Raw genomic sequence first — 14724 nt, 5'->3', positions numbered from 1 at the left:
TCATGCACATAGTCTTAGCTATGCCTTTGCTATTATATTCTTCCAAAGGAAAATAAATCAACTGTAGAACTATTGGCTTTACATCAGCAGGTTAGCGCAACTGTCACTGTATTTTCATATGTCGAAGTCTTTTATTTACAGTCTGAAGTATTACAGTATCATGGCGTTACTACAGCCAGGTTGTAAATCCTCCTGGTATTGTCCATCTCATGGTTGGTAGACCTATGCGCTAAGACACACGGGACTCCACTCTCCTAAACTGGGGGGAGGAGAAATGTTCCTCCCTTTCCCGCACTATTCGATCTGGTGGCGGTTTATGAAGGGCAGCACCAGCTAGACGAGGGTTTGCCTTTAGTGATGGTTTAGTGATTCCCACACATTATATTATGTACCGTATTATTACTTAGGCTTCTATCTCGTCCCACAAATTACATTAAGTCGTGGCCACAAAATATTTTTTCATCAGAAAGTACATTTCTGACTTTGTGTCACAGTGTGTTACAACCTGGCTGAACGGTTTGCAACAATAAAGGAGAGGCCACACATAGTCTTGGATAAACATAAGGAATGTATTAAAGAATAATGTGAACAACCAAATATAAAGGAAAGAAAAGAGCAGGCTGCAGGCCAGGGAAGGGAAGAGTCAATCTGTCAGGGCTGCTTTATAGGCTCCTTAGCCAAACCTGCTCAGGTGAGCTGATCTCGTTAGGTGATGTGGCTCCGCCCACCAGCTCCCTGCAAGACAGAGCACACCAGAAGCAACAACACAACAGCAACACAACCTCAAGGCAACCCTGTGGCCGTCACAGTGATAAAAGTGATAGTTTAGAACTAAGGAGAATGTTATTGTCTTCAATGAGTTTGTGATTGACTGTTGGCAAACACCCACACCCACACCCCCACCCACACACACACACACACACACACACACACACACACACACACACACACACACACACACACACAGGGTTGGTTTAAAGGATGTTTTAAAAGGTAGAGCTCTGTTTTGGGGGAAGGGGGGGGCGTTCAACCAGCCTGGGGCTATGTTGCAAAGGGTGACAGAAGTGTGTCTGTATGTGTGCAATAATGCATAACCGTGCGTATTTCTATGTGGGAACTGTTTGTGTTTGTGTGTGTGTGTGTGTGTGTGTGTGTGTGTCTACATGTTCCTATGCTCTGGCCCATAAGCCATAGGCTATTCGGTGCAGAGGCCAGTGGTAGACTGATGGGTTTATCCCGCCTGTCGGCCCAGAGGATGTGCTCACTCACTGCCTAGCTGATTCCAGACACAATTCTTCTCCCACTCCCAGAAAAGGATCAATTCATGTTTAAACCGATTCATTCTTAAAGGAAAATCAAATCACACTGTGTTCCTAGCTCGTCACGAGGGGCTGATAATGAATTGTTACCATCTCACTCTCCCCCCTCATTCAATGTATGCTGTACACCAATGTGTGAATGTGTGCTCTCATCTAGGCTTCTCTATACATATGCATGAGACTTCACAGCAGTGTGACTTGGGGGGAATTAATGTGCTGAGAGCCAGGCACCCGGGCCCCCTAGCTCAAGTGCACTGGCGGGCGCGTAATGGCAGCGCGATTTAAGCAGTGGTTAATCAGTGTGTTTTCTCCAACTTGCCCAGCAATGCATAATACACAATCAGCCCCCAGTCACACGGGCGTTGCTACGAACGGTCATCATAGTCTTGTTAAACACAAAGTTCAGCCAGCCAGGGACAGATTGCTTTGCTGGTGTCATCATTATGGTAAAGAACAAAGCAAAGCAATGGTTTGTGTCAGAAAGAGAGAGAGGAACCAGAGGTGTTACAATGAGGGACGAGGCATTGTGGGTAGTGTAGTTCTACTATGCCGAGGTGGGACAGAGGGGGAAAGGGGAGGAAAAGGGCCACTGTGATGAAAAATGAATTGAATGCCAAAATGGAACCAAAGACAGTTAAGAATACAGGATTGTCGGAGCCATGCAGAGAGAGCGAGAGGACGAATGAAAGAAAGAGACACAGAGGAGGTGAAATGAAGCAGAGCAATAAGAGAGTTTGAGGGCATGAAAGTGAGAGATGGATAATGGAGGGAGGGGGAGAAATTGAGAAAGGGACACAGGGGAGCTGGAGCAAAAGTGTGTGAGAGCGAGAGGGAGAAAGCCTGAGAAAGTGTGTACTCAGCTGTGAGATGAGACCTCGGTGTGAGGGGAAGAGAAGACTAGGGGAGAGGACTGTGCTATCAGTGAGGGGGAAGAGAGTCTCACACTCTCTCTCTCTCTCTCTCTCTCTCTCTCTCTCGGTCACATTTATTCTCACTCATTCATCCTCTCCCCAGGGCAGCTTTCAAATCTGCCTGGAGAATGGTTCCACGTATGGTGCTTTTCCACTGCAGGGTACCAGCTCTATTCAACTCTACTCGCTTATTTGAGTTTTTTACACTTTAAAAAAAGGCCCTGGTCCCTGGTAATAACTTCTTGTCTACTTTGTCGAGGTTCCAGGAACCAGGGTCTAAGTGGTGACGTAAAACTCTGCAGACCACTGATTGACCAGAGCATCATCAGTGGGCGTGACCCTATCCTGCACAACAGACAGCCAAGCTACTGTTGTGGTTGCAGTTTTTTGGGCTTGCTGTCTGCCGGTTCTTTCTTCTACTTTCAAAACTGGTAAAGCGGACAAGCATGTTGTGGTCCCTTTAAGAGGTAGAGCTGTTCCTCATGCTGGTGGCCGATAAGCTCAACTGGGCCACCCCAAAAGAGAGAGTCTGCCAGCAACTTGCTAACGACGCTATGATGACCAGTTACACAGAGGCGGTACTATCATGTAGCCTGGCACCGCCCGCCTACATTCTTCTGCTCAATTTAAATTTCCCTTCAGTCAGTCTGGGTCTGCGGTATATTCTTAGGTTTTCTCCGGCCAGATTTTTGGCGGTCCAATCAGCGAACAGATGGAGTGGCTTAGAAGCCGGCGCATGACATACGTCACGACCAAACATTATGCGATTGGTTGGCAGATACAGAGTGGCACTGGGAAGATCCAATAGTTTTAAACTTCAACAGACACCCGCCTTCAAGTGAGTGAACGTTTGTCAATTGAGCGATTCCAGACCTTCTGTACAAATTAAATGAAGTACGACGGTCTGGTAGGACCAGGCTAGCTATCATGGGTACTCTCTTGTAAAGGAAAACCAGTTAAGAAAAGGGCCTGGTCCAAAAAGGGAGTACATTAGAGCCGACACCATGTAGGTGGAATAGTGCCACCAGAGGGCCAGTGGGCTGCATCCTTTTACATCTATCTGATGCAGTTTTCTATCTTCTCCACGTCACTCATGATCACATTGTTCACACAGTCCTCTAATGCTAACCATGTTTTTCTCTCCTTCCCTTTGTCCCTGTGTGAACGCAGGCAGTGGATTGATGGGCAATTCCTCCGCCTCCTTCATGGGGACCTTTCTGGCCAGTAGTCTGGGGACCCCCCCTTCCCACCCGTCTCACCATTCCCGACCGCCCTCCTCGCCCTCTTCGCCCTCCTTCCGAAGTGGACCCCACTCCAGCACCTCACAAATCTGGTTTCCCCATTCGCATGAAGGTACCTTCAAATCATACATGTACACAAACACACACGCCCATAGCCTCACCCCCCTCATCTGACCACAATTGGCGTGTTTCCATATAAATGAGCGGGCTCTGCTCTGCTCTGCCCGGCTCGTCAGCCCAGCGCGGAATACAAATATAAAAACAAAAACATGAATTTAAAATGACGCACTGCCCTGAGATGATGAAGTATAAAGGCACTGACCTTGTTTGCCGTTCATAGCACTGTGGACACGGGCCCTTATACGTCCATGGTTTATAGTTCAATTATAGTTAAAACTCGCAAGCGAAATGCTAATTGGCGCTTCGATTCATAGGTGAGCATTGAGCAACAGGACTTTTCTTCTTTCTTTTTAAGCCCTCGTTATTTGGCTCAGGTGGTTGTAGTAGTTATACTAGCTATGCAGGGGCATCATTTTGGCTTCTATGGCACACTGCATTGTGCGTTGAATATTATTAAATTGAAATAGGCTATGGCTTTCTTTTTGGGATGTCTGGCTCATCTGACTGAGTAGCTGAGGCTATTCACATGTCACTAGAGGGTCGGGGGTCACTGAATGATGACGCTGATTCGTCAGGCCGCTTGGAGGCGGGGCCGGCCGGCTTCGACCCAACTCAAAAGTAGATCCGGCGCGGTAAAATGTTAATAAATCAGCGCGGCACGGCTTGGGTCTGTGTGGACAAAAGTGCCATTGGAAAAAAATATGCCAATAGTCTTAGGAGATATTTTTTACTGGAGCAGTATTGGGGACAAAACTTGACAGGGTATATTGTTACTCTGATATTGTGTGTTTTTAGGTCATGTTAAGTTTCCACCAAAGCACAGCTTGTAATCATCTAACAAGAGCCCAACTCCTGCCCTTTTATTTGTGGCCCAAAATAGGCCCAAAGTTTGGGATGGAACACTGTGCCATGGTTTTTTGGATGGGGACATAGGATCAAAAGTTCAGCCAAGGAATCTTGCACTATTCAATTCACGTCAACAGGAATGTCACTCAAGAGTCTCTGAAAGCAGCACGGACCAATATGAGCCAGTTAAAGTTGAAGTGATTGCAGAACTTTTACAGCATGCTGTCTCCACCACAGTTTAATAAAATGGTTCCCTCTTAACGCTCTGTAGTAAAAGAAAACCCTGGCTATTCCAACATTCACACGTGCGCAGTCAGGAAATTTTAAACACACACAAACTGCGTTCAACAACTGACATTTCTGCCTAGATACAGCTAGGAAGTCAGACAAGAATGCTAGAGAGATTAATCTGCTAGGGTATTTTGCGGATTCAAATGCTAAGGATGCCAGATAAATGTATGACATATCCAATGCGCCCCCCCCCCCCCCCCCCCCAAGTGCTATATTAACGCAAGGTCTGCTTTCCTGGGACCGCACTTACTGTAGGTCCCTTTCAGATTGGCATGTTCCTAATCTTTTACTAATTACATGATGTGACGGCGGCCCAATGGCGTCTTTTGGGCCACAGTCTGAAAGTTGACAGACTTCAGCATTCTTGTATTTATTTTTTTGCTTTTCTTAGAATAGCCCAGCTGGTAGTTGATGGGGAAAGCCAGTGTGGTGTATGAGTTATTTGTGGTCACTGATCACGTGTGGCTGGGGCTGATTGGGCTTAGTGCAGCTGAGACGCTTGTCTGTCACCGCACAAACAAGGGTTTGTTAAACCTCACTGTTGTTTTACCCTCTAGTTTCAGGGTATCATTGTCAAAGATTTTCTTTTTGTGTAAAAAAAGTTGAATAATATTAAGAGTGACGACGATAATGCCAAGCCTCGTAAAAGTAATGGAGGTGATTATGACTGGGATTATTACTCAGTTTGGCAATGGAGGCCATTATCTCTATTGCAGTTTAATTGCATATAACACACTAAGAGCATGATTGAATCCAGACTGTTCATCAACCACATTCAGCTGTTCCCCTCCTCAAGATAATTGCATATTGTCTTTTTTTCCTGTTTTGCATAAAAAGCAAGTCATCAAAATGAGCGGCACAATTACCCAGGCTTCTCGCCTCCTCTCTCTGGGTGTCATCAGAACCCCCACCAGCGGCACAGAGCAGGCGTTGATTTGTGCGTGTATGTGTCGGCGCATTTGTGTGTCAATTGTAACCTTAAAATACTGTATATTGTCTGGGTTTTTGCACGCACATTTTTCTGTGATCCCCATGTCTTTGGTATATACCTATCATGGTGCAGTATGTCTTTGTCTCTGCTATTAGTCTGACACTTTTTGACCCTGCATAAGTTGAGACAATTAAGAGTATGTGGCTGTGATGTATTCATTTCAGCTAGTGAAGAAGCTCATGAGAAAATAACAAAGGTTTCTCAAAATACAATGTTGATCGAAGATTGGCAATTTATTTAGATTTTTATTACAAAAACAAATCGATCAAATTAGCAAAGAGCGCATACTTTAGTGTGGACATGGTATCAGTATGTTAAGAGAGGGCCAGTGAAGTCATGCATGCAGACCACATTTCTATTGGGAGCATGAGTGACAAACCGTTAATCATTTTCTGAATCAGGATTACAGTGGCCGAGGCAGGAGTCAATGAATTATGTACAGGAAAAGTCTTGTGTTAATATTTAGTTGTGTTGGGAAAACGCAAAGTAAAGAATACGGTCTCACAAATGCAGAGATATTGGAACGAGATGACAGTGCCAAGAGCCAAATCATTAGTGGCTTTCATGATGTCAGAGGGTAGCACAGATTAAAATAGCTATTTTGTTTCAGATTCTCCCTTTAGATTGATTGCCAAATATAGTAACAGCCATTGTGTGTGCCACACACGGGATCGTTTGTTCATTTCCGGAGGAGAGAAGTGGATTCACGGACCAAGAGACAGAGCTGTGGTAGTATATGACAGGGACAGATGCAGTGCAGTTACCATTTTAGTTATGTAAAATGATGGTGAAATGGATTAGGTCCTCTGAGCTTTTGAATGAATTACTCTCATGTTTAGAACCGTTTGAAACTCCTGTATCACCCAATGAAAAAATTCTAAAGGAAAAATTTACCAAAAAAAAGACTGCAGGCTCCTTACAGGCCTGAGGCCATCTGGCTGTGGTCCAAAATGACTTCTAACGTTATGCCAAAAACAATCGCAGTCTCATATCTCTGTCAACACATATAGACACACATGCGTGCACTCACACAATTGCCTGCTCCCACCTGTCTAATCAAGTTCTATTTGATACGCCTTTCCAAGCCTATCTTCAGTTGTCCATCTTCCCTTCTGTTAGCAGTTGCTAGCTTTTCCTTTTGTGCGATTTAAGCTGCACCCCCCCCCCACACACACACACACACACACACCTCCTCTCCTCTCTTCCATGCTCCTGCCTCTTTCATTCTCTCTCTCTTTCCCGTGCCAGCCTGCATCCCTTCCTTTCAATTAGTCAAACCTGAAGAGATCCACCACCGTGCTGCCCCTCTTCCACCAAACCCCTCCTCCTCCCATTCTGTGTCTTGATGGTTCTGTCACTTTTTCTCAATTAGTGGAGCTGACAGGCAGTTAAGCCTGCTCCTCCTCTCCTCTTGGTCTTCCTTTGCAATACTCGCTCTCTGTCCTTCTATCTCTATGTCTCTGAAATGTTACAGCCATTTCCCCTCAGCTACAATACAATTCGGCATTTATGTTATCTTGCCTTTTAGGAGAGTGAAGAAGCCCTCATGAGCAATTGTATGGGCTGGTGTTTTTAAGAGCAGGTATAACAGTAGTGGCTAGGAATGGAGAGAGGGTATTTCTAGCAGGATACAAGACACTGTTGTCCGCCTTGAATTCAGTAGACATAATTCTCCACTGGCTATAGGTGCTCTTATATCCAGCTCCTTTTTTGTCCTCCTTGTTGGCCTGCTTCTCCCCCACTGTGAGGAATACCTTCAGAGTGTTTGGAAATCCCTCCCTGGGATGCAGCTCTGTTTGTTCTGCCTCCCGCCCCTGCTCTGCCTGTAGGAAGGAGGGCATGCGCTGCAAACTCCCCTGCCATTCACTTGCCGATGTAGACTTGTTTATGTGTGTGTGAGTGTGTGAAGGGAGCGAGGCTGCTGTGCAGCAGACTGCACTACGACCCTGCTCACATCGCCTGCAGCAGCAGCAGCTTCCCTTGTCCTAGCCAGATTAATGGCTGAATGGGCTTTGCCATGCCCAGCAGTCCCCCTCTTGCCGCCCCAATAGAGGGCATTCTGAAACTGAGCGGGCTGGCATTATCGGGCACAGCCAGACCATGCTGTGAAAAGGGATTACGCTGTCAATCGTCACGCTCACAAACAACATGCTGCCGCAGAAAAAAAGCCCATCTACCAGCTTGGATGAAGACTGCCAAGCAGCTATCTACTTTTCGCCCTCCCAAAATCAGAGAAAGAAGTCTTGCTTAAACAAAGGATCCCCCCCCCTTCTCCCGCCGTAGATGAATTGGTATACAAATGTATGCGCTTATTAATCATGATAGCACAGAAAGAGAGAGACAAAAGGGAAGAAAGAAAAATACAGTAAAGAGAGGTATGAAACAAAGTAAATGGGAGAGAAAAGGTATGGTATGTAATCAGCCCATTGCCCTCCTCAGAAAGCAGCACTTCCTATGTTATTGCAGGGCTGTTTGCCCTTTCTGTGCATTTGGTTAATTAAGATGGGGAGCAAGCAGAGGCCGCTTTGAGATGGGGTCATTAAGCCCACCACAACACTCCTCCCTCAACGTAGCACCGGCCCCATTGTACAACCGGCAGAAAGTGAGACATTCAACACTTGGAGCTCCTGTTCAAACCACGGCGTTGCACACACACAAGGCCAAATGAACTGCATCTGCTCTTTCCGGGATCAGGTCGCACGCTTGCCAACACAAATAAGTCTGTCTTTCATTAAGCTTGTAGAGCCATGTTTTCCCCCACACTTTATTCCCCTCCTCCTTCCTACACGATGTGTCAGTGCCAGATTGCATCAATGCCGAAAAAAATTATGTATTTATGTTTGTGCCAGTTGTATGTTTTTGTAATGCATAATAATTTATATAATAGTTTTAATGTATTTACATTTGATCTAAAGTGGTATGTACAACTACAAATGGAATTGTGTTATTGCTGAATATAGGCCTGATGATCTGATGCTGTCATGCACAGTTGAATTTTCTTAAAGATTATTTTTTGGGCATTTTCAAACTTTATTAGATAGTACAGAGTTGAAATGGGGAGACAGAGAGAGAGGGGGGATGACCTGCAGTGAAGGTCCACGGGCCACTGCAACAAAGGCCGGAGCCAATATGGTACGCGCTCTATCCACTATGCCACCGGAGCGCACAGTTTAATTTTGATAACAGCTGCACCGGGCACAGGAGCATATTGTTTCTTCACCGTGTGACTTTTTTATTCATATTTGAGACTTAGTCAGGAAACCTTTGAAACCTGATTTACATCTCATGCAATTTGCTTCAGAACTCGAGAAATGTAGATGCTGCTATGAGATGATGATATGTTGAGTCATTTCCTTACAGATTTGATAACACAGTCATATGAATCAGAAAAGAAACACAAGCACAATATGACACAACATGGCTGTCTCTTTCGCTGTCTATTTTTGAGTCATCACGTTTCGTAATAGGGACGGCTGTGGAGAAGTGGTCGTCCACTCAACCGCAAGGTCCATGGTTCGATCCCCCGTCTCCCCGCTACATGTCCGAGTGTCCCTGGGCAAAGAGAAACTGAACCCCAAATTGCTCCCGATTGTCAGCCCTGCTATCGGTGTATGAATGTGTGTGTGAATGGTAACATGGGAATGGGAACAGGTCTCCCTTGAAAAAGAGTCTCCGGTCTCAATGGGATTTACCTGTATAAATAAAGGTTAAATATAATAATGATAATTTCATCCGCAAGGAAAAGTCACTGTAGTTATATAGCACTGTTGTCGGCAAATAATGCCATCCTTGTCAAAGTAATGCTTTTTGTGTCTCTTTATATGGCAATGGGCTTTCATCTCAATCCATGTCTTCTCTCTTTTTTGAAACTCCCATTGCAAAATGAGTTTTGTGTTTGGTTGTTGTGTAAATGTCATCCAGATGGGCTTGATGTAATACGTCCAGTGCACTGGCTTACAGGCCAAAGATCCACATTTACCTTTTACCCCCCCGATGTAGGTTGGGAAAGGTTAGCTGCTCAGGACTCTTAATTAAAACAAAAACAAAACAAGCTTCATATCCGTCGTATCCTTATCACTCCATTCAGATAGAAAGAGATGCCACAAATGTCATGCGTTACAGCAATCCCCTAGCTTGTCTTGTATTGTTTGCATTTTAACTCACAAGACAGTAAAAGCAAACATGACAAGCAGAGTCGGTATTCATTTGCCTATTTTTAACACCGCCGGCTGCACTGGACCTGAAGGATTATGCTGGGTTAGACTGGATAACATCATTGTAAGCATCCCAGTGGTTATTGTTCTGTCTTCTCAATTCTCTTTCTCTCTCTCTCTCTCTCTCTCTTTCTCTCTCTCTCTCTGCTATCCATCTCAGCAGCTCCAGGGTATCCTCGATTCTCAGGGAGTCTGGCCCACACTTTTCTTCCCATGAGCCACTTGGATCACCATGCCAACAGCGGGGTCCTTTACGGGCAACATCGTTTCTATGACACCCAAAAAGGTGAGGCATGAGATAATTAAAATGTAATCAGACATAAATAAGACATTTAAATCCCATTTATACAAAATTGTATGGTGTAATGTGATGTGGGATATTGATATAAAGATACCTAGGCACACTGTCATGAGAGCTGAATAATGTCTTTCTGCCTTTTTTCCTTTTTTGACTAATGAATTGTTATTACTGGCCTGCTTTCCTTTCTCCAGAGAACTTCTATCTCCGAAGTCTCCCGTCCCAACCACCTCTCATCTCAGCCAATCACAGTCTGCCACCAATGTCCAGGGCGGCTTCAGGACACTCTCAAGTACCCTGCAGCAGAGACAGAGATCCTGGGGTTGGGACAAGTCTACATAAGGGTCTGAAAGAGGGCTCTTTGGAGAGAGGAGTGGTACCAGTCAAGGACAAGGAGAGGTCCAGTAGCAAACAGGATCTGAAGGAGAGACAGCAGCAGCAACACCAACAGCACCACAGCCATCAGCCACCCCAGCCCACACACCACCACCATTCCAACCCCCATCAGCAGCACCCACACTATTCACAGCACCCATTACCCCTGGAGGAGGTCAACAGTCGAGCCCTGGAGAGGCACAAGGCATCGCTCGCGATGGAGTACAACAAAGAACACACTCAGAGTATTGGCAAGTCCCTTAGTGCCTGCTTGCACAATGGCAAGATGCAAAATGGAGATTTAGGAACTGGAGCAGGGGCAAAGACCTCCATGTCCAGCTGTGGTGGAGAGGGCACAACTCTTGGGGCTATAGGGAGTGGGGGGAGCAACCAGGGCAGACATATGGGCTCCAGCAGCGGTATTCGCTGCACCAAACAGGGAATAAGTGGTGAGATGAGGATCAGTGAACAACCTTCAGACTGTCTAGAAAGGGGTCAGGCAACCATCCACCACTCTCTGTCCTACTCTGTACCCCCACACTTACAAATGGGTTCTGCTGCTGGAGGGGCACACCCCCATCCACATCCTCATGCTCACCCTCATACGCATCCTCACCCAGGGGGCTTCCACTGCCTTCAGCTCCACCCCAGCCACCCCCACCACCCACATCATTCACACCATACCCACCACCACCCAGACTTCTTCTGCCCACCCCCTCCTGCTCCTCTAGCCAACCCTGTCTCAATCGAGAGGGGGCCAGCTAATGTGGGTCGAGAACCTAAAGTCACAGGGCCTACATTTGTGCCATCTTTGGCTGACCTGGGGGATAAATCTGGTCGGCCATTCCAGCTCGGTAACCCTGACTGCCATGGTGTGGGCGTTGGAGGGGGAGGTGGCAATACCAAGGACAAGGTAATAGAAAAGAATGGAGGTGGTGCACACCATAGTAGTTGGCACAGAAAACAGCAACAGCAACAACAGCAGCAGCAGCAGCAACAACAACAACAACAACAACAACAGCAACAACAACAACAGCAACACCCCTACAGAAAGACAGAGAAGGCTCCAGACTGGATGCAATCCCACCACCAACACATTCAACCCTCACAGTTGCCTCAACCTCCACAACTACAACAGCTTCCACATACACAACAGCAGCACCAGGTTGTTCGATCACGCAGTGCTGAGTGTATCAACAGTGGTGTGGACATGGATGTATTCCGACCTTCTCTGCCCCAGGGGCCAAAGGCCGGACACGCTGTCCCTCATTCAGTGAACACATCTCCTTACAGAGACTGTTCCCATCCAGGACCCCCACCTAATACCTCCCCACTTGGAAGTAAAAACATGGGTCAACATAGTGGGGCCGGAGCAGCCCATGGCCCTAGTCCTGGAGGTAGCTGCTCCTTACTGAGAGATGGCCAAAAGGTAGCCAGGATTCGCCACCAGCAGCATGGCCGACCTGGCCCAGATGTTCCTTCTCCTTCTGAGTTGAACCAGGGGACCAGCCTGGAGTTGAAAAGAAAGATGGACATGTCTCCTTATGGTTACAGCAACAACAGTGGGCAGCACCACCACCAGCAACCCCCGATGCCACCCTGGGCCATGAGGCCTCCCCATCACATGCCACAACCCGAGGAGGAGCATAGAAAGTCCTACATGGAGTTAGGGAGCACTGGTGGGCAACACCCCCAGCCGCCGCAGCAGCAACAGCAGCAACAGCAACAGCCAGGAATAAGCCTGCCTCCTCCCCAGCCTCCCGTCAGTCAGCAGCAGCAGCAGCAGCCACAGCAGCAACCTGAGCCACAGGGCCCATCTCAGGGGGAGAGCAGTGCCATGAAAAGCTTACTAAAGTACAGCAACCAGCAACAGCCACTGCTTCTCTCACAGAAGAGTCCTTTCGGGGGGCTAGGAAGCCTCAAATCAGGTGCTGGGGGAAGCTGTGCCCTGCAGGGTAACAAGCAGACTCTACCTTCCAGAAAGGGCCCAGCCAATGACAACGAGCGTCCTGATTACAGTGGGCGTAGCCGGGATATGGGGGAAACAGGCCATGGAGAAGGTGAGGTGCGGCAGCCGCCAGTGGGAATTGCAGTGGCTGTGGCTAGACAAAGGGAGCCACCTTGTCGTTCATCAGACACTCATCCCAACAGTCGGCAGGGGAGGGTACATCCCTCAGTGAAAGGTAAGGAGTTGTAGACAAGTTGTTGTATAAAAACAAGTGCATGGAACAGAGACCAACTCTGACTTAACATTAGGATTAGGAATAGCAATAACCTAGCCTTGCATTTTATTAAAGCAGCACTATTTAGCAACCTGTCCAAATGTATTCTGTATAAGCATTGTGATAGCAACAATACAGAATCAGTGAGACCTATGTGTCCTGTTTGGATCTGTATCCAAAGCCTACCCATTCATGGTGGTAGTGATGAGATGCATATTTTCCTTAGTTTCTTTAATATCTGATTTATGACATGGGATATAGGTACAATAAAGGAACAGGTCAGAAAAAAAGGAAGTTTACAAGTAGGGTTCAAATGGATACACAATCAGTACACTGGTCCAAGTCTCTTGTAAGTCATTGTAGTGTTTTATGAAATGTGAGAGACTTGGGAATATGTCCTTACCAGAGGACCAACCAATGAAAAGCAAATGGTTAAGCTAATGTTTATCCCACAGGACCGCCCCGCTCCATGTATCCATCAGATCCCACCACCGAAGATGAGAGTAAGAGGATGAGTGGGGAACAGATAGGTCTGCCTTGCTTGGATAGGGAGAGAGATGCATATATCAGGTAAGCACCTGCAAAAACAACTGCTTAATACATCATTAAAACATGTTACTGTTAGAAAACCTTCAGTATACTGGTGTTCATTTGTATTCCCTCATCTTTGTCTCTTCCTGATGCCAGGGATAATAAGGAAAGGGTGGAGTTTGCGAGAATCCACCCCTCCAACAGCTGTCATGGAGACCTCTCCTCTCATCTCATGGTGCCAGGTGGGACTTCCCTCCAGTCTGGCCAATTGGGAGATCCTACTGCACATTCCGCTCACCATCATTGGATGCCAAGAACTGGAAGCCCTTCCCTCTGGATGACCGGACACTCTTATGGTAAGAGTTTATAAACTATAAAGCACAGATTACTCAACTGGGAAAACATGGTCAAATATTCAAATCTATGTCTTGTCTATAAAACCATTCACGGTTTATCATCCCCTCCGCTCCATCAGTTTGTCAACATCCGAACAGCTGATCACAGCAGCACTAGAAGTTCAGCGCGGGGAGATTGTATTATCCCTTTTAGGGCGAGTGTATTTGGCCATACTTCTTTCTCTGTTCGTGCATCTACTGAGTGGAACCTCACCCCCATAGCCATCAGAAATCTGAACACATATAGGTCATTTAAATTCCAGTTAAAGAAATGGCTCATTGATAACCAGAGCTGTCTACATTACCATTAACCTGTTCATGTCATTGTCTGCTGTTGTCTGATTGTTGCTCTGCTGTGTTTTTAATGCATATTTTAGCTTAATAGTACTTTTTACTATAGGTATGTTGTGTTATGTAAATGTGTAACTTTATTTTCTCTTAGGGTGACTTTTACCATCTGTCTAGGGACTGCAGATGAAAAATTGCCTTCTGGCTAATTCTGGCATATTGACAGAAATGTTTGATAATATGCACTGTCCCTGTATTAAATAAATAAATAAATATAATGAAATAATTTATAAAAACATAATTTAATCTAGAATTATTTTAATTTAGAGAGCCTACCCTGATTTTATTTGATCATGCAGTTTCTTTTATTGTCTGTTTCTTTATTTTATGCTTTTATTGTGTTTTATTTTATTCATCTGTGATGTGATGATATTACTATAAAGCACTTTGTACATTGTTTGATAAGTGCTATATTAATAAAGCATATTATTATTATTATTATTATTATTATTATTTTTTGTAGTAGTAGTAGTAGTAGTAGTTTTGGAACTGAAGATGTTACAATTTGACTTACTGATTCTAACTGTGTGACTTCATTGATTTCAGTTTAGTAATACAGTTTTCACAGTATTACTGATTGGGTGATAAGTTAGTACATATCTGCTTTCCCCATGTATGGAAT

The 14724-nt window shown here is 45.7% G+C and overlaps 2 protein-coding genes across 7 annotated transcripts in view; both read left to right on the top strand.

Annotated features, from left to right (window-relative positions):
- The window catches only part of LOC307263476 (BAH and coiled-coil domain-containing protein 1-like), a gene marked incomplete at its 3' end in the record, with an annotated part of 44448 nt that extends 32925 nt beyond the window's left edge, over positions 1–11523 (top strand). The window contains exons 3-6 of the mRNA XM_080044623.1: positions 3401–3583; positions 10094–10219; positions 10426–11372; positions 11494–11523. Coding sequence (XP_079900749.1) covers positions 3401–3583; positions 10094–10219; positions 10426–11372; positions 11494–11523 — 1286 coding nt within the window. The remainder of the gene's footprint in view (positions 1–3400; positions 3584–10093; positions 10220–10425; positions 11373–11493) is intronic.
- The window catches only part of bahcc1a (BAH domain and coiled-coil containing 1a), a 28058-nt gene continuing 24726 nt past the window's right edge, over positions 11393–14724 (top strand). For all 6 annotated transcript variants that reach the window (XM_080044311.1, XM_080044312.1, XM_080044313.1 and 3 more), the window contains exons 1-3: positions 11393–12789; positions 13284–13398; positions 13516–13715. In XM_080044311.1, coding sequence (XP_079900437.1) covers positions 11682–12789; positions 13284–13398; positions 13516–13715 — 1423 coding nt within the window. In that variant the 5' untranslated portion in view covers positions 11393–11681. The remainder of the gene's footprint in view (positions 12790–13283; positions 13399–13515; positions 13716–14724) is intronic.

This window comes from Ammodytes marinus (assembly GCF_949987685.1).
Source record: "Ammodytes marinus genome assembly, chromosome: 16".
NCBI classification, from domain to species: Eukaryota; Metazoa; Chordata; class Actinopteri; order Uranoscopiformes; family Ammodytidae; genus Ammodytes; species Ammodytes marinus.
This window is presented reverse-complemented; position numbering and strand designations above follow the sequence as displayed.